Genomic DNA, 23,866 nt, shown 5'->3' with positions numbered 1-23,866 from the left:
GAATTTAGCCTCAGAAAAATCCAAAGACAGGAAAAGAAAACTTCTATAGAAGTTATGTCTGTGCAAACACTGAGTTCAAACAATAATTCAACACTAAAGATCTACAATAGGAACAAACAGTCAGTGAACTGACCCCAGAGTCTCCAGTCTACAGTCTGGACTCTGCAGTCCACCACACAGATGCTGCACTCCTGGATCCTGCAGGTCGTTGTTCCAGCTCAGGTCCAGATGTCTCAGATGGGAGGGGTTGGACTTCAGAGCTGAGACCAGATAACCACAGCTGGTCTTTGACAAACTGCAGCTCCTCAACCTGAATAAAGAAGCAAAGAAGGAGATCCAATGTGACACTGATGTTGATGACAATGAGGATGGTGATGATGATGATGACAATTCTTCTTCTTTTCATTAGAATAATGAGATGAGATCAACTTGATGAATCCCTGAAGGGAAATGTAGAATGATAATAATGAGAAGAATAATATGAGAACAGTCAGAATAATAGTAATAATAGTCTGACTATATCATGATATTATTGTCAGCACATGGGAAGAGAAGCTGCTTTCCAGCCAACAGCAGAATCAATCTAGTTGATGGCTCATACTGTCACTGTGCAGCTTTAAAGTTTCCTGCTTAAAGTTTGTTGACCCAGTTCCAAAGTGCAGCAAAACAATGCATTGAATTGTTCCTCCTTATTCTATCTGAGCCAAGGAAGCTCCCCCAGGCTCTCCTGTCTCCTGTCTCTTCCCTCTCTGCATCTTCTTCTCTGGCTTTATTGGCTGCAGCCTCAGCACAGCACAGAGGTAAAGCAGCAGCAGCAGCAGCAGCAGCTCAGACACTAAACACAGCTCAACCACCTGGACACATGATTTCATCTGTGTGTCTCTATGCTCCACATGTGCTTTCATTTCTATGGGATCAACTTTATAGAGACACTGTGAATTTGTTCTTCACAATGAGATTTGGATTAGGGAACAAACTGGGTGGACAGTGTCAGGACCAAAAGCCTCTGGCTTCAGTTCAGGAACAAAAACTACTCAAAGCTTCTTCACACAGCATCAGGATTTGAGGCCTTGGCAATGACAACAGGCTGAGAACTGCTTTCTAATGGCCCAGTCCCAATGCACAGACCAGATCATGTCCTTGTGTTGGGACTGATCCCCACTGTGTCATTGGCCACTAAACACAAGTTTTGGAATCCCATTCATAGATTGTTGATAACTGACTGTGTCATATGTTTTCTCTGAATTTTTCATCAAGTGAGAAAAATCAGATAGAAATGCAGAGAAAATCCAACATTATCGTCAGCAAACTGATGCTTATTGTGTGGTTTTTGGGACAAAGCAAGACCCAATGTCCACTACAGGGACATGTTCTTCCCCAAAAAGAAAGAGAACTTTGTTTCTCATGTCCCAAAGTCTACACTTCTATTCCAAAATGGAAATATTCCAACCTTTTTCCTTCTGGCTCTCAGGAGGATGTCAGATATTAGTCTGGTCCAATATTGACATATTGTTGGGATCCAAACTTGGACAAACACTGGACAGTTTCAGTTGAAACACTTTCAGCTTTGGACTGTTTCTACAGTTTGTTTAGAAACACAAAGGATTCAGAACAACTTCCTGACAGATGACATTTTTGGGACACTCTGTTCTTCAAAGCTTCTATAGAAAGAAACCCATCATTATTAATATGACTATTCAATATGAGTGAACACACATTATTGAAGACAGCTCAGTGAAATGAAGTGAAACTGAAGGAATCATTCTTAGTCTGCTGAGAATAGAAGAACAATGAAAACACTGAATGGAACAACCAACATTCACAGGAGCTTTAGTTTTGGATTCAACATCTAGGATCTACAATAGTAACAGTCAGTGAACTGACCTCAGAGTCTCCAGTCTACAGTGTGGACTCTGCAGTCCACCACACAGCTGCTGCACTCCTGGATCCTGCAGGTTGTTCCAGCTCAGGTCCAGTTCTGTCAGATGGGAGGGGTTGGACTTCAGAGCTGAGGCCACGACTTCACAGTGAGTCTTTAAGAGTCCACAGTCTGAAAATCTGTGAGGACACATATATTAGAAAAGCTGTTATTATGACAGAGACAATATATTGAGTTGAATCACTTGATGTCAAACAGGGACATGTCCTGTTGTGTCTTCACATCAGTGGTTCAGCTGATCTTCTCTCAGTGGGTTGGACATGAAATAAGAATTCTTCTCACTCTCTGTCACACTGCACACGCTTCATCTTTGTTCTGCTTTCATCTTGGACAGGAAGCAGAGAAAACTCAGTTCCTTTGGAACTTCCACAACAGGCCTGTCCCTGTTTATTCCAATGTTGGACATTTGTTCACATGTGGCAGAAAAACATCAGTGTGTGAAGAGAAACAGAAGAAAAATTTGTCCCATGGAAAAACCATTGGAAAGAAAAAGAAGAACTGTGTTCATTCACTGGACAGACAGAAGAAAACAACAGGAACATCTGCAGCTTTTGGACTGACACCATTTGGAACAGCTCAAGAACATCTGGGACAAAATCCAGCTGCTGTCATTCTCACAATAAACAAGAGGAACATTATGGTGATGATCACCCAAGTGAAAAATCAATCTATTGTTTCAGACTTCAATTCTACTTTTAGCAGATAAAGTGTGTTCACACATTTTACCAAGTGTATTTGTGCTTGTGTTGAAACGTAGTAAAAGTACATTTTTGCTGCTGTCTTTAGTCCCATTTTTGCTGCTGTCTTTAGTCCCATTTTTGCTGCTGTCATTATCACATTAAACAAGATGAACATTATGGTGATGATCACATCTGGACTTACTCAGCCTTTCTGCAGTTCCTCACAGCTGGAATCAGTCTCTGTCGTCCCTGGACTGATGTGTTGTACTTCTTCAGGTCCAACTCATCCAGAACCTCCTCTGACATCTGCAGCATGTAGGCCAGAGCTGAGCACTGGATCTCAGAGAGACTCTTCTCTGATCTATTCCCTGACTTCAGGAACTCTTGGATCTCCTGATGGACTGAGTGGTCGTTCAGCTCCATCAGACAGTGGAAGATGTTGATGCTTCTGTCAGGAGAGATATTATATCTGTTCATCTCCTTAAGGTTATTGATGGTTCTCTGAATGGTTTCTCGACTGGTCTCTGTCTGACCCAGCAGGCCTCCTAAGACTCTCTGGTTGGACTTCAGACAGAGGCCATGAAGGAAGCGGACAAACAGGTCCAGGTCACCACTTTTACTCTCCAGGGATTTCTCCATAGTTCCCAAGAGGAAGTCATCCAGAGACGGGTAATAATCAATGTCCATGTTATCATCAGTTAAATCAGGATTTTCAGATTTTTTTTTTTTTTTCCCAAAAAATCTTTTAATCTTAAAAAAAGTCTGTTTTTTCACTTTCACTTTGTTTTGACTAGGAATGTTTTCGTTCTTCACAGAAAAATTCTGTTTTGCTTTTTTTTCCCTCATTAAACTGTACTTTCCTCCCAGGAACTTCTCCAGTACCTGTGTATTCCTGTCATTGTAACAGTGGACCATGTAGACTGCAGCCAGAAACTCCTGAACACTCAGATGAACAAAGCTGAACATCATGGCTTCATTCTTCCTCCCCCTCTCCTCTTTAAAGATCTCTGTGAACACTCCTGAGTAAACTGAGGCTTGTCTGACATCAATGCCGCTCTCTTTTAAGCCTTTCTTATAAAAGACCAGGTTTCCTTTTTCCAGCTGATGAAAAGCCAGTTTTGCTAATGCCTTTATGTCCTTAAGACACTTTTCTGAGCCTTCTGGAGAGTATTTCTCTTCCCTCTGTTTGATCTGAAACCACAGGAACTCTGCGTACATCTCGGTCAGGGTCTTGGGCAGCTCTTCCACCTCTCTGGTTTCCAACAGATCCTCCAGAACTGTAGCAGTGATCCAGCAGAAGACCGGGATGTGACACATGATGTGTAGGCTTCGTGAGCTCTTGATGTGAGAAATGACTTTATTGGACTGCTCCTCATCTGTGAACCTCTTCCTGAAGTACTCCTCCTTCTGTTGGTCTGTGAACCCTCTGACCTCTGTCACTATGTCCACAAAACCTGGGTGGACCTGATTGGCTGCTGCAGGTCTGGTGGTTATCCAGAGGCGAGCGGATGGAAGCAGTTTCCCCCTGATGAGATTTGTCAGCAGGTCGTCCACTGAGGTGGACTCTGTCACTTTAAATGTAAGTCTCTGAGTTTTATTGGTACTACAATCCAGCTGGAGGCGAGTCTCATCCAGTCCATCCAAAATAAACAGGAGCTTGAATTCACTCTTGTCATAGTTGGTGTTTCCTGATGACTGCAGCTTTTGAAATATGAAATTCAGCGCCTCCTCCTTGATCCCAACAGTTTCTTTAATACATTCATGCAGGAGCTCTGCCAGACTGAACCGGTCTCCCTTCAGTGGATTCAGGTGACGGAAGGTGAGGGGGAAAAGCAGATGCACGTCCTGATTGGTTCGTCCTTCAGCCCAGTCCAACACAAACTTGTGCACAAGGAATGTTTTTCCAATTCCTGCGATCCCATTGGTCAGCACTGTTTTTATGGGTCTGTATTGTTCAGGAGGAGGTTTGAACATGTCACTGGGTTTCACTGGTTTCTCTGTATCGGTTTTCTTCCCTGCCATCTCAATCTGCCTGACCTCGTGCTGTTTGCTGATGTGTGTGGAGGCTCCAGCTGTGATGTACAGTTCAGTGTAGATCTCACCCAGACGCTGCTTATCTTTATTCTGTGTCCATCCTTGTGTTGCACACATGAACCTGTCTTTGAGGTTTGACCGGAGCATCTCCTGATAGTGTGTGATGGGCTGTGGCTTTGGTACTGGAACCTCCACAACTGAGCCAAACATAGATGGGGAAGAACATAAAAGCATTAGTGCACATGTCTACAGATGCAGCTTCTTTTTACTATGTGACTGTAATTACAGCCTTATCATGTCTGATCCATCTGTCCAGGGATGTGGTCTGTGTCTTCCACTGATTCAAAACAAGCAGATTTACCTTTAGTGTGAGGAGCTGCTGAAGGGTCCTGAGGAGGGTGAGCCTCAGACGTCTGAGACCAGAGGGGTCCTGCTGAGAGACAAAGGGGGGTGTCTGTTATTTTCATAGTTACGTTCATGTGGATTTGGTTTAGTGTCATTTTTAATGGCCACATGTTCAGACTCAGGTGGACAACACTGCATGTCTTCCTGCTCCAAATGAAACACCAGCCAAAACCAGGATTTTCTCTTAGAACAGCACCAGTGTAATGTTTTCATCACTAATGTGATATCACCTTAAATCAGAGCATGAACCTTCTGAACTTTCAAGCAAATTCCAATTCAGTGAATTTCAACAAGTCCACTGTCTGGTTGTTGGACAGGATTAAAGTCTAACTGGTAAAACCTGAATTCTGTTAAAAAAAAACAACACTGTCCTTTCCTCTTCCTGTTACTGACCTTCTGGTCCTGAGCTGATGTCTGACAGACTCTGCACCAGGTCGTTCCTGGGAATCTTCTCTAACACCTTCTTGGTCTCCTCCACAGCTCCATCAAGTCCATATTTCTGCACCATCAGACTCACAGTGTCATGTCTTCCTGCCCCCTCCAGCTGGCTCCTTCTGATGCCTTCCTGCTCCAGGAACCACTTGAACTTTTTAAATTCATCTTCTCCCAGATCCTCTAGAATATTGAATATGTCCTCTGGTCCCATTGTGAGTCCCTGGTGAGATCAGAGACCAGTGTCAACAATTATTTGTGTTATTGTTTCTCCTTTTGTTGGAAATTTAAACCGAGTGTGAACAGATGGAGTGAGACACTAAAATCAACACTGAGTTCACAAACAAAAAATGAATCAAAGATACGTAATTATTACAAATTTGAAAAAGGAAATGTTTGTAATAAGTTGGACTTCAAGTCAAAAACCATATTTTGCCTGTTAACATTTGACTTCACACTTTATTTAGTGTATCCACCGGCTGGAGTGTGTGGGCAGGACTGTAAAATATCTGTGGATTCTGGACACTCTGGTCTCTGTCTGTGGTACTGAGGACACCTGAACAAACATGTGGGGTCTTTTCCAATATGAGTCCACCCCTTTTCGTCAAGCTATAAAAACCGGACATTTTGGAAGAGAAAGACACAATTCTGTAAAGACTTCTCTCTGTGTGCACATGATTAAACCTGAAATGATTCATCACACTTGTGTTTGTTTCTGATCTCATACAAACCTACCTGGCTGGAATGAGTCATCCAAAGTTAGTGCTTGTGTGATAAGATCTGACTATAAGATGAGATGGAAAGATCAGTGTGAGTGAGAACTTATTGTGTGTATGTTATAAGCCCAGGAGAATTTTAAGCACCAGTCCCAGTGAGTCTAGGAACATGGGGAATAAACCAGGGAAATGAGAAGTCTTATCCAACTCTTTTACAGGCCCTGCTAATGGCAGATAAATGGGTTAAATGTGTGGTTGTGGAAAATTGTTACAAAAAAGAGAAGAGGAAGTGAAAAAGAAAAAGGAAGCAAAGAAGGAAAGAATAAATTGGCACCTTTTCCCAAAAAGTGGGAGAGGGAGGCAGAAGTAAAAAGAAAAAATCTTCTGCAGGATTAATGGTAAAATTAGAAAAGCTTGACCCTGGTCCCTTTACAGCAGCACTACTTCCACAGTGAGTATTAGCAGAACATTTAGGACCAGAGAGAAGGAGCCTTTCTGAAACACACACACCTGGACAGCTCTGTAAGACACACAAAGCCTGCTGCTGGAATTCAGGTCTTTTTCCTCTTCTGAGCATCTGGATGAAAACGACAAACACACCTCAGCTGCCTGTCTCTGCCTCTGGACTTCGACCTGACTTAGATTCTGAGACCTGGTCTGTCTCTGGGCTGGACAGGGAGCTGATCGTCTCCTGGAGGCGACCGTGACGCCCGTTAACCACACGTGCAGCCCAGTCCACCACTACAGGAGGTGGTAGGAGTCATTTATCAAGAGTAGAAGAAGCAGCAGATATACAAAGAGATGGGCTGGTATCATCTCTGGTTACACGACCGAAAACAGCCTCATTAAAGTCCACAGCTCTGTTGAGCTCCAGCCCTGCGTTCACACACATTAGAACAAGCTGTTGACACTTTTTTATTGACACTAAACTGAAAAAAGGCAGCAAACTGCCCCACTTCCTGTGGGCAGGTTACACAGCTGCTGGGACCCTGTTCCCAGAGGCCTGATGCTTATGGGGGTGTCCAACATGAAAAACCAGGCCACTGCAGTCACAGTGTCCTGTCCTGTCACCTCAACCCTCATTCAGTTTGAACAGAGGGGGAGCAGACTAATGTCAATCCTGCTCGGGGTCTTTTAGAGGGTCAGGACTGTGGCTTTTATACAGACCAGAGAAGCAGAGCAACATAAGAGAAACAGCAACTATAAGAGAAACTTGTTGTTTCTGACGCACTTTTCCCAGAAAGGTCCCAGAGCTGTTGTCTCCAGAAACTCTGAAACCCTCAGGAAGGTCTGGATTTCCATTTCCTAAACCTGAACACTGATACTGGTCTATTGTGAACTCAAGGAACTGGAGCAGTTGTTGGTTGTTGTTCGTTTCTGTTGATGCTGCTGATGGACACTATGGTCCAAAAGTTGACTGTCAGACCCACAAACACACAGACCTCTAAAGAAAAGCATCGACAACAACAATAGCACAGACTTGGTCATATTTGGTTTTCATATCAACACTGTATCAGCAGCTATGGTTCAATCCCAATGCAATCAGCTGGATAGAAAAACCTGCATCATGTTTACCAGCTCCTTCACAATAAAAACCTCAAAGCATTTCTGACACCACTCAATATTTTAAAGACTTTTAAAAATAGAGGGGTCCTTTACTTTGAAGGGCTGATGATTCATCCCACGTGATTTACTGAAAACCCTCATTCCCATAAAAAACACGTGATAACAGGAGGAAACAGCCTCTTACTGCTCAAAGTCTCTGTCTGTGGTACTGACCTCTGTAAACACAAACATGGTTTTATTGATTTCACATCAATCACTGATCAATTGACTGTTTATGGAGCTCTGAATCCACAAACGCTCACAGACAGGAAGTTTTAAAGTTTCTGAACCAGGCCATTCAAGTGACGCAGTAACAAAATCACAAAACAGGTAGTCCAGCCACATGGACATGAAGCCAGAGTCCATTGGACTCAGAGCAGGCAGCACAACAACTGTCTTTAAAGCTGGCCCTCTGTTCTGGGCTCAGCTGCAGCTTTAATGTGGATTCTTCAGCAGATCAGGACTTTGTGTCCACAGGAAGTCACGGCCTGTTGTTTCCTCCTTTAGTTTCAGAGGCTTTGTGTGGACCCAGGTTCTTCCCTCCACAGTCCACAGAGAGAAAAGTGAGTGTGAGCCTCCAACAGTCAGATCATAATAATGTTGGATTAACACTCACCTGCCTCAGCTTCACTTTTCCTCCTCCTGCTGTCTGCTCTCAACATGGAGTCTGAGCTCACCTACTGAACACTTCCTGCTGCGCCACAGGAAGTCACATGACTCTATTGTACTGCAGCTGTATTGGGTACTGAACCTACAGGTACTACTTATATACTTCTAGTGTATTTGCAGTACACTTTGAAGTACACAGCAAATAAACTGTGATATATACTGTTAGTAAGTACTCACATTACACTCCAATCCCTTTCGTGTATTTGCAGTACAGTTTGATTATACTTCTGTTGGTGCAGTACACTTGGAGCACAGTACTGTTGTACCTCTAAGATGTATTTCATACTACAACTATACTGCACCAAGTATCATCAGCAAACCCACAGAAGCTGATGGGGCCTCTTCAGCTCTACAGTCCACAGGGAGGAAACTGATTCCCAGACTGGGACAGTACACAACACAGTATTGTCAGTACTGCAGTACTCCCATGGAGCTGTCTGGTCTTTCTGTGGATCTATTTTAGTCCGGTCCATGTCCCAGGTTTGAGCCCAGCTCGTCTCCCTGTGTGTCGTCTAAGTGCAGCTGAGCCAAAAACCCAGTGTTGGATGTTTGAGCCTCACCAGCACCACCTGCTGTCCAAAGCAACAAACTACCTGGCTGAAGTCACAGCTCCTCACACATCCTGCAGTACTACAAGGACTTTGACAGCACTGGACTGCTGATACTGGTCTACTGGGAACTCTGGGAGTTGGAGCTGACAGGTAGTGACCAGACCAGAACTAAAGCTGGTTCTCTTCCTCAGTGTGCTGAGCTGTACAGCTGCATTTCCACACTGATCTCCTGATTCCAGTCAGGATGATTCTTTCATTTGACAACCACACTTTTTTCTTGGCAAATGGAAAAGGACTAAAACATGACACATCTGGATTTGAGGCCCACATGACCTTACCGAGTTCAGCTCATGGCTCACCATCACCATCACCACCATCATCATCATCATCATCATCATTCAGATCAGGAATTAGTGACTTCCGTCCTAAACGTCCAATAATAAACCGTGTGACCGACCCGGGAAAATTTCACACAATGGATTTCACAGAACCTACAGGAAAAACTAAAGTTGTGTGAGTCAAAACAGAAACCACAGACTGAGCTTGTCCAATGTAGTGACCAGTCTAACACAAAGCCCACAGGAGGACCTGGGTAATAAAGTCCACTACATGGACTAGTAAATTTCTGTTTGTTCATTTGTGTTCAATACATTCATTATTTAACTGCCCTATTTTAGTTATTTGTGTGTTGTTTCTTTGTTAACACTCTTTTTTTAAGGCTCTGCAGTCGTGCCTGCAGCTCTCTGATACTGGCCTAATATTGAATTATATCTAGTCTAACATCTATAAGCTGAATTCAGCTTGAGTCACCGTTACATTATAGATAAACTGAATTGATGTGTTTGTCCCAGAGTTTAAGCAATGTCAAAGTACAACAAGTACATTTAGTTAGTTCTTGGCCTAGTGTGTCACCTGTAAAACTGTCACACACAATTTGTTGGAAGTACTCAGCAAAAGTTGGGACACCTGTAGGAATTGTTTGCATCCACATCCAATTTACTTCTGCTGCTGCAAAGAAGTTGTAAGTAGCCTAGTACCTGACATTTGCTTCATTTCCTGTGTAAAGTGACTTCTTAACCTTGACCAGAACCACTTTGCCTTGGACCAGTTAATGGATTTGAAGTGCTTCATTGTGAATCAGATCTGATAAAGTGGAGGTGTTATTCCAAAGTTTGAACCGGTGTGTGTCGTGTGACAGAACTGATGCCAATGCATTCTTATCTCTAAATAGGACTTAGGGCTGTCAGAGGTAACATGATGAAGGACTCATGGGACTAACAGTTGTTATTGTGTATGTTCAAGTTGTTCAGTTGGCAGTGTTGTCAGTGCCATTAGTTATGTTGCGGTTGAACTTGGGTCTATGTGTGATGTGGGGCCAGTGGCTGAGAACAGTATGAGGACAGACACCTAGACACCTCTTGTCCACACTCCAGTCCAGTTGGTGGCGGTAATGTGCCTTTAAGCTGGCTTTCCAACCACCACTAAAAAGAAAGAAGAAGAAGAGCTGCTGTTTTTTTTTGGGATAAGGAAATCACGGAGGTAGCTTCTGAGCTTCTGAGTAGCGACGTAAAACAGAATCAGAACATGAATTCAACCGATCAGGACCACTACAGCAGCGGGATGAAGGAAGAGAACCAGGACTCTGATTACCAGGACCAGGACCACTATAAAAGCAGAATAAAACAGGAGGAAGAGGATCCGGGATTCATCGACCAGGACCGCTATATGTGGGCAATGAAGGAGGAAGAACAGCAGCCAGACTCTGTCTACTACAACCACAACAAAACCGAAATTAAAGAGGATCAGGACCCGGAATTTATGTACCACGACCAATGGAAGAGCGGGATGAAAGCGGAGAATCAAGATTTAACCGACCCGGACCACAGAAGCAACGACCCTGCCAACAGGGTCCAGTCCTCTCGTCCCAGCGATCAACAGGTCAGTGTTCAGGACTTAATCGATAGAGAGGGCTCCTTAAAGAGGCCAGGTGGTCTGGGTGTCATCTGTTCTTTCTAGTTTTAGTTCAGGTCTGGAAGCAGCGAAAATCCAGTCTTCATGTTAAAGTATTTCCGGGTGTGTGTTCTCTCAGTCCTGAACAAACCAGCTTAGCAGCTTAGGTCTGGGCCATTACCCAGCCAGTTCAGATGATAAAGACTCACTACGTCTGTTCAAAATGATTTTCTACTGTTTATTCACAGAAAAACATCTGCTCCGTTAGTCGCTAATGCTAACGGAGCACTTCCTGTAGCTGCGTCTTCACATTAAAGGTCTGATTCAGAAAACAGTTTAAGGTGTCGTCAGTACAATGTCTTTCTGCTCACTGTCCAACCAGCAAAACTCAGCTAGCGTTATATATATTATAAAAATATGTTTAGCTGTTAGCTGAATGTGGAGTTCTAGGGGCAGTGCAACCCAAAAAGCGTCCCCAGTGGAAATGCGGGACAAGAAAAAAGATTCCGCACAAAGGAAAATGAGCAACCCAAAATATTGTCAGTGGAGTGGCAGAGTATTGATGTAGAAAATAAGACCGAGCTTCTGACTTGAACAAATGTACACAGCTACAATACAAACCTGCTACAGGAATGTTGTGTACACTCAGCTTTACAAATACTAAGGACTGGAGTGTTGCTACTCTCGTATGCTGCTCTGTACATTATCTGACCAGTACTTCAATTTGGCATCCACCATGGGATTTTTTTCTTCTGAGTGTTCACAGGGAGATTCTAGTGTGGCCATAAAATTGTGACATTAATGAATCAGATGACCTAAATCATTTGCTTGAGGGTCTTATGGGAGGCCTTCAAAATAAGTGATCATTTATTTGTGGTAAAGTTTTCATTTTGAATGTAGTGATTTGGTCAGTTTGCACCCACTTCACAGTTTATTATAATTTATATATGTAGGTTATTTATATTATTTTTCTTAATTATTGAAGATGTTTTTTAACTTCTTGAATTGTGAGACGACTCTTAGCTTTGACACTTATTTGTGTACAATACATCTTACCAATAAAGTGTTGTGCAGGAAATAAAGAAACAAAAATTTTAGCCTGTGTGCTAAACCTGAAGCAAAACCCGTCATCCTGTTGCTTGGAAAATTGTAAGTGTCTGAAAACATTTCTAGAAGAAACATTGTCTGCCAACACACAGTCATCTTTTTTTTGTGGAAGGGCTGGGTTATAGCCCTACTAGACTGCTGGACTGTACTGTTATGGAAATCTTCTGCTAACTAATTTAGAGTTACAGTAATGTAGTGCTCACAAAATACAACTGGACCCACATACAGATTGGTCTGAGAAGGGAACAGTGCTACTATAATGAAATTAAGTCCACATGTCTCTTAAGATACTGTACATACTACTCATTTGTCTACTGGTTTCCCAGTTACTCCTTCAAAAAGGAACAGTTTGAAACAGTCCTCAGTCAGACTGGTGGGAGGAGCTACTACAAACCAAACACCTTATGGGTGGTGGGTTTTGAGTCATTTGGTAGTGATCTATTTTTTTTCCTATAGCTACACAGTCAGCAGTTATGTGTCCTATTTTGTGACAATAAAAGCACTGTCACTCCCTCTGTACATGAAGTCGGCACTTTAGCAGCAGAAGTAGTAGAGAAGCAACTGCAGATTTTGGAGAAATGTTGTGAGTTTGCACAAGGCAATTTTATTTGTATAGCACAATTCATACACAGAGTAATTCATAGTGCTCTGGGCACGAGCAGAAGACCTGTCCCTGATGTTCTCAGAGTCCAAGATGGTTCATATGGCACCAACATGTCAGGGATGTGCTGTGCTCTTCACCATGAAGAGACTTATACACAAGCAGGGCTGTTTTAAAGTCTATTCTCTGAGTGACAGGAAGCCAGTGCAGAGATCTGAGGACTCGAGCAGCAGCATCCACACAGTGATCTGTTCAATGCAGTGACACAGTGAAGCGACTGGTCCATATTCACCTGCTGTGAGTTATATGTAAATCTGAGTGTCATCTGCATAGTTATGGTAGGACACATTATTCCTGCATATTAACTGGCCTAAAGAAAATGAGTAAAGATTTAACAAAGGGGTCCGAAGATGGACCCCTGGGGGACCCCACATGTCAAGGCCATTTGGTCTGAGACACTGTTTTCAAGGCTCTTGGAAATGTTCCAGACTGTAATGAGTCATTGAATAAATGAGTGAGTTGTGGTAACAAACTGCTTAGTACTGATTTCAGAGTGGGTCAAACATGGAGGCAGCAGATGGATGAACTCAGACTGGAGATGGTCTCTTCAACAGTTTTGTCATTGGCAGGTGTAAAGTGGGTCAGTTCTACCAAGTGTCTACTGGAAGGCTGCAGATTTGGTATCTGTGTTGTGCAGTTTATTGCATGTTTAATACCCTGAACCTTGTCTTTAAAAAGTAATGCAAACTCATTGCATTTAGATGTTGAAATTAGTTCTGATGGCAGTGTAGATGGAGGGTTTGTTAATCTATTCACTGTATCAAACAGGACACGTGAGTTGTTACTGCTGTTGTTGATGATTTCAGAAAAATACATTTCTCTTTTTAGATATATTTACATAGAGTTTCATTGAACACACACATCTGCTTATAAATGTCATAATGAACCTGGAGCTGTGATTTACGCCATTTTCGTTCTGCCTTCCGGCCCTCCCTTTTCTGAGCCCTGACCGAGTCACTGTTACTTTACGGTGCCAAGCAATCGCGACCATGTACATATCTACACATAGCTTTTCTGTTAGTTTAGAGCAGGGGTATTCAACAAAAATTTAAAGAGGTCCAGTTAGAGAAAACTTCTTGAAGCAAAGGTCTGGAAGATCATAAGCCTTCACTGCACGACGGGACAACTCTTGCTCGGATCCAGACGCTGCTCGTCTCAGCCAACCATTATAATCAAATAAACACCTTTACTTTGTATCTGTGTGAGGAAACACACACGACCCCAAAACGTAACAGAACAAGCTAACCAAAGAATGTACCCAGTAGATACCAGACCGGATACCTCCCCCAGCATGTCTGACCTTCAGCATGCACTCCTGTGGCAGTGCACACTAGTGGGCGAACATGACCAAACCCTTCGGCCAATCATTGAAACCAACATTCAACATGCAACTGTTGCAGCAAGTTACTCAGTTACTCAACCAAACAGATGCGAGTTCTCTTCTCCCAGCTGATTTCCCCAGCTCCATCGGCTGAGTCTCAGCCGCGACCCCCCCCCAACCAGACTGTTCAGCCTCCTCCATCTCCGGCCCAATGGGATTTTTCAGTCCCGTAACCTCCACCCTACCATAGAGAACCAGATAAGTGCAGAAATTTTATTTTCCAATGCACTAATGTTTTTAAGTCACGTCCCTCAGCCTTTTTAACAGACTTGACCAAGATCATTTATTTTTCTGGACTACTGAGGGATAAGGCATTGACTTGTACTGCGGTGGTGATGGCCATGCGCTCGCCTCCTGTCCCATTTCCCGTTTCACTCAGCCAAAGGACTTGGCTCACCAATAGGTTTGGGAATAATGGTGAGCCAGATCAATGCCCAGGCATGCGGCTCACGCTACCAACTACCCGCGGTAATTTCAACCAATTCTCAAAATCATTCTCTCTCGACACTTATCGATTCCGGTGCCAATGACAATTTTTTGGACACCGAGTTAGTCGTACATCTAGGTATCACAATCGTTTCCCACTCTCATCCAATTCGAGAGGAGGCTATAAATGGATGGCTACTCACTCAAATTACTCACACCACTGTTTGCCTTACACTCCTTCTGTCTAGTAACCACAGGGAGGAGATAATCCTTAAGATTACTTCTTCACCTGTGTCGCCCTTAGTCCTAGGCCATCCGTGGCTTCGCCAACATAATCTGTAGATTGACTAGTCTAGCAACAAGGCGGTGGGTTGGAGCTCTTGCTGTCTTGCAACGTGCCTCCGCTCCGCCCTCACTCCAGCCAAATCTATTAGCACACAACCCGAACTGCCACTGGACCTAACAGGGGTCCCAAAATGTTATCATGACCTCGTGGAGGTTTTTAGTAAGGACCAAGAAACCAAGGAGGACCTCCCTCCTCACTGCCCATACGACTGTGCCATCGACTTTCTAATGGGTGCCACATTACCATCAAGCAGACTATATAGCCTGTCCCTCCTCAAGCCGAGGAAGCATTTAGCGTCCTTAAGCAGTAATTCATCTTGGCTCCCATCTTCCATTCAGCCAGATCCTCAGCGGCAGTTCATTGTGGAGGTCGATCCCTCTGATGTTGGTGTGGACGCTGTTTTATGTCAGTGCTCGGAGAGACAGCAAGTTACATCCCTGTGCTTTCTTTTCCAGAAGACTCACGCCAGCGGAGAGGAACTATGACATAGGGAACTGGGAGTTGCTGGCTATCAAACTTGTCCTTGAGGAGTGGAGACACTGGTTGGAGGGAGCTGATCAGCCATTTATTGTCTGGACCGACCACAAGAACCTCGAGGTGTTCTTCCATCCAAAAAGCCAAGAGGCTAAACTCACGCCAGGCATGGTGGGCTCTGCTTTTCAGTAGATTTCACTTCACCGTCACCTACTGGCCCGGTTCCCGCAACCAAAAGCCCAACACCCTCTCCCGCCAGTTCTCCCACTTGGCTGAGGACACAATCCACAATCCATCCTTCCCTCTCACCGCATGGTGGCCGTGGGATGTAGAGGATTTAGTCCGAAGGGCTCAGGAGCAAGATCCCGACTCAGGGAGTGGGCCTACTAATTGCCTGTTTGTTCCTGAGTCTGTTCGTTCGCAGGTTCTTCAATGGACCCATTCCTCGAAGGTCGTCTGCTATCCAGGAGTGACTCAGACCTGGAATCTCATCAGGCAGCATTTCTGGTGGCTGGCTATGGATGCCGATATAAGGGAGTTCGTCAAGGCCTGCCCCACCTGCGCCCAAAGCTTTGCTAAAGGCCTCCATCTGCTGGACTCTTTCACCCCCTACCAATTCCTTCATGTCCGTGGTCTCATATTGCCTTGGACTTCGTGACAGGCCTGCCACCCTCCCAAGGTAATACCACAATCTTTACCATCATTGATCGCCTTAGAGAAGCAATCAATGATGTCCTTCTCCAGAAACTCTGCACAGCTCTAGAGACAGCCAAATTGCTCACTGAGCATGTTTTTCGGCCCCCACGGGATTTCTCAGGACTTGATCTCGGACCGTGAAACCAATTTACCTCAAGGGTTTGGAGAGCCTTTTGCAGGGGACTGGTGGTGTCGGTCAGTCTATCTTCAGATTTCCATCCTTAGTTGAACGGGCAGTGTGAGTGGACGCATCACAAATTGGAGGCTGCAGTCCGGTGCCTTACAGCCACCAATTCCTCCTCCTGGCCACTCTCCCATGGATCGAACACACCCACAACTCACAACTGTGCTCCACTACTGGAATGACCCCGTTTGAGGACTTGCTTGGCAACCTTCCCCCTCTCTTCCCATCTCAGGAGCAAGAGGTCACCGTGCCATCCATCCAGCACTACGTTCGGCGTTGCAGACGGACCTGGGCCCAAACCCAGGTGGCCCTCCACCACATAGCGGCACAGAACAAACACCTGGCGGATCATCGTTGGACCCCCGCACCAGAATACCAGGTGGGACAGTCAGTTTGGCTACCCACAAAGAACATCTCCCTGCTAACCGACACGAAGAAATTATCTCCTCAGTTCATCAGCCCCTTCACTTTCTCCCACCTGGTTAACTGGTTAACTGTTTTGTTTGTCACTGCCTCCAACTATGCGGATCCATCCAGTGTTCCATGTTTCTCAGCTAAAACCAGTCTCCACCAGTATCCTACAACCTCCAGCCATGCCCCAACCCACTTCCCCGGCTTATTGACGACGCTCCAGCCTATACGGTTCGCCAACCGCCAGATGTCTGTCAATATAAGCCGCGGTTTCCTTCAGTCACATCGCCAGTTCGTCAGTCTGCCTACCTGGTAGTAACTTACCTTGGCTCATATTAAAATTACTACGTGCTGTTCTCACCAAGACTATCTTTTCTCAGGTCACCGTCTCAGTCCCAGCCACCTGCATTCCAAAGCTCGCTGAACAACTCCTCGCCCATCGACAGTCTCTGCTGAAGACCTCCTTGGCGTCCACGTCAACACACCAAGCCTTCACTGCACGACGGGACAACTCTTCCTCAGATCCAGATACCGCTTGTCTCATCCGACCATTATATTCAAATAAACACCTTTTGTTTGTATCTGCGTGTGGGTTCTTCTCACTCAAACACACACGACCCCAAAACATAACACAATAAAATTGCCAGGATTATAAATCTAATTACATTTATTTACAGAGGAAATGGGAAGGAACACTGATTAAAATGACACATAATGAACAATGGAATAGATTAATGGAATTTATGGACTGAACTTGTGAGTATATGATGTATGTATGTGTCTGTTCACCGCAGAGTACTTAGCTACAAGCCATCACCCGGAGGTTGCTTAGGTTACTATGCAATCAGGGCAAGAATGTCTGCTGTGGTGGCCATGTGGGCCTCAGAGCAGAATCTGTTTGGATTTCCAAGACTTCTCTAAGCTGCAGGCTCAGAAGGTCTTTGTCACCAAGCAGGTGTACTCACTCTAATGTTGTTGAGTTTTCCTGGGGTCTTGTGGTGTTTGACAGACCAGGGTCTGTGTGGCACCAAGTCATAAAACTGGATTTAATTTAAAAGTAATCATCACCATACAGTTCTGAAAACCAAATTTGGGTAAGGGAAAAATTTAGACTCCAGAGAAATTCTTTCTTTGCTGTCCACAGTGAATGCCAAATAAAAGTAATAAGGTACAGACTAGATAAATACTAAGTCAAGCACTATGAACAGAAGAAAATACTAAAAATATAACGAAGAAATAAAAAATATAGGCTATGTATAACTGTAGTGCAAGGTAGGTGTATAATATTGGCTTATGTGCAAGTAAATTAGAACCACGGTAATAATACATTTACAGCAGTAGCAGTACCAGATGTGCATATTGAACAATAATGATAATAAAAGCAGCAGTAACATTATTAAATGTTGTTGTTTTGAAGTAATTCAGTCATTCTGTGTCCACTGGCAACCTGTTTATAAGTCTAATGGGGATGAAAGAATTCCTTAACCTGGAAGTCCTGCAGTTCACACTCCTGTACCTCCGGCCTGAGGGTAGGGGTGTGAACACTCCGTGTAGGGGATGGGTGGGGTCCTTAAGGATGGAGGCCACTCTGCTGTGGACTCTGCAGCAAGGCCTCTGGCCTGCGGAGAGGGCAATGGAGTCCTGATGATCTTCTCAGCAGTCTTTACCACTTTCTGCAGATGTTTGCGGTCCATGACAGTAGTGCTGCCATACCACACAGTACAGCTGTACAGCTGTAGAAGTTGCTGAGGATCTTAGATGACTTGCCAAACCTTTTCAGTCTCCTCAGAAGTACAGCCGCTGCTGTGCTTTCTTAACCAGCTCGGTGGGGTTGAGTGTCCAGGTGAGGTCCTCACTGATGTGTACACCCAGGTATTTAAGCTGCTTGCCCTCCCCACTTCAAGCTCCGAGATAAACAGTGGCTGATGAGTTCTCCTCTCCTTCTTCATGTCCACTATCATCTCCTTCACCTTTTCTGTGTTGAGGGTGAGGTTGTTGTCCTCACACCATGTCACCAGACTGGCCACCTCCCTCCTGTAGGCCGCTTCATCCCCACCACTGATCCGCCCTATCACTGCTGTATCATCAGCAAACTTCAGGATGGTGTTGTCCTTGTGGGAGGCACTACAGTCATAGTGTGTGAATAGTCTGTAGAGGATGGGGCTGAGAACACATCCCTGTAGGGTGCCAATGTTTGTTGTAGTGATGGCTGAGTCCTCTTTCCAATCCTGACAGACTGCGGCCTGCCAGTCAGGAAGTCTAGGAGGCAGTCACAGAGTGTGGGGTGTAGTGCCTGTGTAGACAGTTTGTGGGGAATGACCATGTTGTGGATGTGATTTGTGGTTTTAAAATGTTCTATCATGTTGTTTAATATCTTTTCTCCATGTCACTTTTTTCTATACAAATAGAAAAGAAGAAAGGGAGTCAAATCTCACTGCTGTCAGAACTGCAACAAGACCTTCACAACATTCCAGAATTTAGAGATTCATCAACATGTTCACTCTGGAGAGAATCTGTACAGCTGTGACCAGTGTGGAAAAGCCTTCAGGAAGTCAAGCAACCTGAAAAGACACCAGCGTATTCACTCTGGACAGAAATTGTACAGTTGTGATCAGTGTCAAAAATCCTTCACAGTGTTGGGCAACCTGAGAACACATCAGCGTATTCACTCTGGAGAGAAGCCATACAGCTGTGACCAGTGTGGAAAAGCTTTCACTGCGTTAGGCAACCTGAGAACACATCAACGTATTCACCGTGGAGAGAAGCCCTACAGCTGTGACCAGTGTGGAAAAGACTTCAGAGTCTTGGGCTCCCTGAAAAAACATCAGCACATTCATTCTGGAGCGAAGCCATACAGCTGTGACCAGTGTGAAAAAGCTTTCACTGAGTTAGGGAACCTGAAAAGACATCAACGTATTCACCGTGGAGAGAAGCCATATAGCTGTGACCAGTGTGGAAAAGCTTTCACTGAGTTAGGCAACCTGAAAACACATCAACGTATTCACAGTGGAGAGAAGCCATACAGCTGTGACCAGTGTGGAAAATCCTACACAATGTTAGGCTCCCTGAAAAAACATCAGCGTATTCACTCTGGAGAGAAGCTGTACTGGTGTGACCAGTGTGGAAAATCTACCACAGAGTTAGGCCACCTGAAAGGACATCACCGCATTCACTCTGGAGAGAAGCCATACAGCTGTGTCCAGTGTGGAAAATCCTTCACAGAGATAGGCTCCCTGAAAAGACATCAGCGTATTCACTCTGGACAGAAGCCATACAGCTGTGACCAGTGTGGAAAAGCTTTCGCTGAGTTAGGCCACCTAAAAGGACACCAGCGGATTCACTCTGGAGAGAAGCCATACAGCTGTGACCAGTGTGGAAAATCCTTCACAGAGTTAGGCTCCCTGAAAAGACATCAGCGTATTCACTCTGGAGAGAAGCCATACAGCTGTGACCAGTGTGGAAAATCCTTCACAGTGTTAGGCAACCTGAAAAAACATCAGCGTATTCACTCTGGAGAGAAGCCGTACTGGTGTGACCAGTGTGGAAAAACTTTTATTAGCTCAAGTGGTCTAACAGTCCATCAGCGCATTCACACCACAAAGAAATGTTAAAACTGACCACTGTGGTTGAGGTCTGTTAGGTAAATTCTTTTTACAAATAGGCTCAGAGAATGAACCTCTGTAAATTAAATGAGTTTTACTTGCAAGGAGCGACAGCACCTTAGTACAGCATGAGAGTCACTGGCTGGTAGCAGCCAAGCACATAATTTTTAATGATACAAATGGTATGGTACAAATAAGGTCATGTGAACAGAAGAGGCAATTTCCCACTGCAAGATATCTGGGTTTCGAAACTTTATCAAAAAGTCAAGGTTAGAACAAATTGTTCTTACTGAAAGCAAAAGTTATTTTTGCACAATAGGCCCTATTCTGCAGTATTTCAGTTATATTAGAATAACGTGGATTAGGTCACTTGAGGGTAAAACATTTTCTTAATTTCTCTAACAAGGTCTGTGTCAAATAGCCTAAGGACCCACCAGGACATTACACTGTTGTAAATAGGACATGTCCACAGGTCCAAATCCCTTTAAAATGTCTAGCATTTTGGTAGTCAATAGCCTCTTAATTGCTGGTGGGAACTGTGGGAGATAAATCTAAGACTGGCTTTTGTCTTTGCATCTCTATTGATATGAAATGTAGGCTGTGGCTTAGCAGATAGAGAAGATCAACAATGAACCGGTGTTGGTGATTTGATCCCTGGCTTTACTAGTCCACATATATTAGTGTCTTTGTGCAAGACATTGAAGCTTCTGGTGGTTGTTCCATCGGTTTGTGAACGATTGGGCAAAGTGTAAAAGTTGCTTTGAGTGGACTTGTGTATAGGAAAGCACTCTACAAGTATAAGACCATTTACCAAATTGTTATTTTTATTCACTAACTACTAACTAATAACTAATTCATTAACTAATTATTCACAATTAGCCATTTTTGCCAAGTGGCTTTCATCTACTAACAAAAAGAAGTTTTGTTTATTTACTGTTTTATTACCTTTGAATGCTGTGACATGCAGACATTAAATGTGATATTTTATAAAAATGTATTCTTAATTTACATTATATAATTATATACTATTATGAGTTGTATCTAGTATATTTCTCTGTATGTAATAATTCTTGCTCTGATTTGAAGTATTTATTGATGATGTGGTTATTATGGATTAAGTTACTTGTTTAAAGTGTTAAATGGTCATTTTGGCTTCAGTAGTTATTCAGCTTATGAATGGTGTATTAGAAATTCACTGAAATATTCACAGGGGGAAATGTGGTATAAATGTAAATGACATGACCTTCATTTGATGTAGCTAGATGTCAGTAAGTGTGTGAATAAAACCAAGAAAGACATTTCTCTGGTTTGTGAATCTTTATCAACACAAACTGGCTCCATAGTTTTACAAACAGAAAATTAGTTGTAGAAATCTGCTGTTTCTGGGTTCATAAACAGTTTATACATTCCTGCTGCTTTCTCAGTCAGACACACAAAGTGGATTTACTCAGCATCTGCAGTGATCATGGATAAAGTCTAATAAGACTGCTGAGTTTACTTGGTTTCATTGATGACACAGATGATAAATATGCATCAATATCCTACATCAACGCATGTTATATGTTTGATTTATAAAAGGGGGTCTGTTCCTTAAATCAATTATTTCTGTTTATATCACTATGTATCTGCTGCATGGTTGCATCAGTCATGTTTGGCTCCAGTCATTGGTCAGCTCTAGGCAACAGCACAATGCTACAGTTTCATAAAATCATAGCAGCTGTGGCAGAGTTGGAAATGTCCAACTCTTTTGCGGAAGAGGTTCAGTATAAAAGTTTTCAAAGACCTGTACTGTGCTAAGTTTTGTAATCAGGTCTGTTTTCTTTCTCATTTTTTAACTTATATGTCAATGCTGTAATTTGGCCACAGGATGGTGCTGCTTAGACTTATGACAATTGAAAATGATCACAAGAAAGAGATTTACACAAAACTGGTATATAACAATTCTAAATTGAGTGAGTGTGAGTGTGTGAGGTTGTTTGGTGTGTGGCTCTGTGATGGACTAGTGATGTGTCCAGGGTGTACCCCTTTCACCCTAGCCCCGTTAGCAGGTGTGGAGCCACCGAGCTCAGGGTCTGTTAGCTGTCCAACAGCAGCTCCGGAGCAGCCCGGAGAATTAGACTGGGTGACGGTCCGACGGAAACGTACTCCTAAGCAGTAGCTCACGGCTCATCAACTGCCTGTTCACGTTTCAAACAGATTTCCCCACTCAGTGACAAACCCACTGAGAAACCGACTCTGATAATTGACGATTCCTTAACTAGAGACACCAGCGACCATAGTCAAATTCATTCCTGAGGCCAGAGGGGCGACATTGAGACAAACTTGAAGCTGCTGGCTATGGCTAATCGTAAATATCATAAGATTGTTTTTCACGTCAGCAGAAATGACACCTGATTATGCCAATCAGAGGTCACTGAAATTAATGTTATGTCGGTGTGTCATTTTGCTAAAACAGTGTCGTATTTTGTAAGTTTCTCTGGACCACTTCCCAGTCTGACCAGCGATCACATGTTTAGCCGCATGTCGTTGTTCCATCGCTGACTGTCTAGGTCCAGCAAACAATGTGGGCTTCATAGATAATTGGGTCACTTTCTGGGGAAAACCTGGTAGCAAAGGACAGCGTCCATCCCACTTTGGATGGTGCCATCCTCATGTCTAGAAATCTGGTCGAGTTTATTAGCCAGCCTAAAGTTTGACAATCCAGAATGGGGACCGGGACACAGACACTCAGTCTCAAACACCTCTCTGCGGTTTCCTTAGAGCCGTTACCCCCCAAACCCGATAGAGATTGTGTCTGGGCCAAGGCGTTTTTCCTCCCCACTTTTGCCTTTTGCCAAGGTGATGACTATAGCAGAGGAAAAGTAAGTCAAGAAATATATAGCCCATACAGCCCAAGTCATTCTGAGAAAACAAAAGTTGTAAATGCTTTTTAGGTATTTGTGAAGCTATTTGTGAAGTTAGTAGACCAAAGACCATTTCATAAACATGTATCTTTGTCCATCAGCCTTCCAAAAGGGCAAATACAGCATCTGCTGAGATCCAGAACTTTGGAGTTATGATTTGTTCAACAACTTCACTTCAGGCCTTCATTTCGCCTGCAGGTTGCACACATTTCCTCTTGTCACAATAACCAAACACATATTGACACACAAATTGATTAATTTACTCAGAGATATGAAATATTTTTAGCTTGATCTGAAGTTAATGTAGGCATTAGTATGTGTAGGGTAGATGGAAGATTATATAAGCCACACCAATAAATTAACTGGCCTAAAGGAAACGTAAAGTTTGAACAAAAGGGGTCCCAAGATGGACCCCTAGGGAACCCCACGTCAACGCCATTTGGGACACAGTTACCAACTTAAATGAAATAATTCCTGTCTTCAAGATAGGACTTAAACCATGTAAGGGCAGTACCAGAGATGCATATCCAGTCCTCTAACCTTTGTAACTGTCATATTCCAGGAGGATTCAGGACCCAAAAGAAACTCGATTCACTCCAGGTATCTTGATATAAGCAAGGTTCAGAATTTATTGAGAATTTTGACAACAGAAAACTGAGCTTAGCTCGAGAGATGTGGGGTTTTCAACCCGTGG

At 43.7% G+C, this 23,866-nt stretch overlaps 2 protein-coding genes across 3 annotated transcripts; one reads left to right on the top strand and one right to left on the bottom strand.

Moving 5' to 3' along the window:
- Positions 1 to 1,402: 1,402 nt before the first annotated feature.
- Positions 1,403 to 8,530, bottom strand: LOC113121979 (protein NLRC3-like). The gene is made up of 6 exons (XM_026292869.1): positions 8,428 to 8,530; positions 5,452 to 5,713; positions 5,015 to 5,086; positions 2,822 to 4,850; positions 1,948 to 2,058; positions 1,403 to 1,424 (listed from the first exon to the last, which is right to left on the bottom strand). Exons 2-6 carry the CDS (start codon positions 5,702 to 5,704, stop codon positions 1,403 to 1,405), a joined length of 2,487 nt encoding a protein of 828 aa, XP_026148654.1. The 5' UTR covers positions 5,705 to 5,713; positions 8,428 to 8,530.
- A 2,017-nt stretch (positions 8,531 to 10,547) lies between these two features.
- LOC113121553 (zinc finger protein 501-like) lies at positions 10,548 to 21,567 on the top strand. Of its 2 annotated transcripts, XR_003294749.2 has the most exons (3): positions 10,835 to 10,969; positions 15,358 to 16,898; positions 17,048 to 19,216. XR_003294749.2 is itself a non-coding variant. In XM_026292168.1 (2 exons), exons 1-2 carry the CDS (start codon positions 10,616 to 10,618, stop codon positions 20,276 to 20,278), a joined length of 1,557 nt encoding a protein of 518 aa, XP_026147953.1. In that variant the 5' UTR covers positions 10,548 to 10,615; the 3' UTR covers positions 20,279 to 21,567. The 2 variants fall into 2 exon arrangements, 1 of the variants encoding a protein (XP_026147953.1); XM_026292168.1 differs by lacking the exon at positions 15,358 to 16,898 and having other exon boundaries at positions 10,548 to 10,969; positions 19,076 to 21,567.
- The last annotated feature ends 2,299 nt before the right edge of the window (positions 21,568 to 23,866 follow it).

The sequence above is a fragment of the Mastacembelus armatus genome, chromosome 20, assembly GCF_900324485.2.
Source record: "Mastacembelus armatus chromosome 20, fMasArm1.2, whole genome shotgun sequence".
NCBI classification, from domain to species: domain Eukaryota; kingdom Metazoa; phylum Chordata; class Actinopteri; order Synbranchiformes; family Mastacembelidae; genus Mastacembelus; species Mastacembelus armatus.
This window is presented reverse-complemented; position numbering and strand designations above follow the sequence as displayed.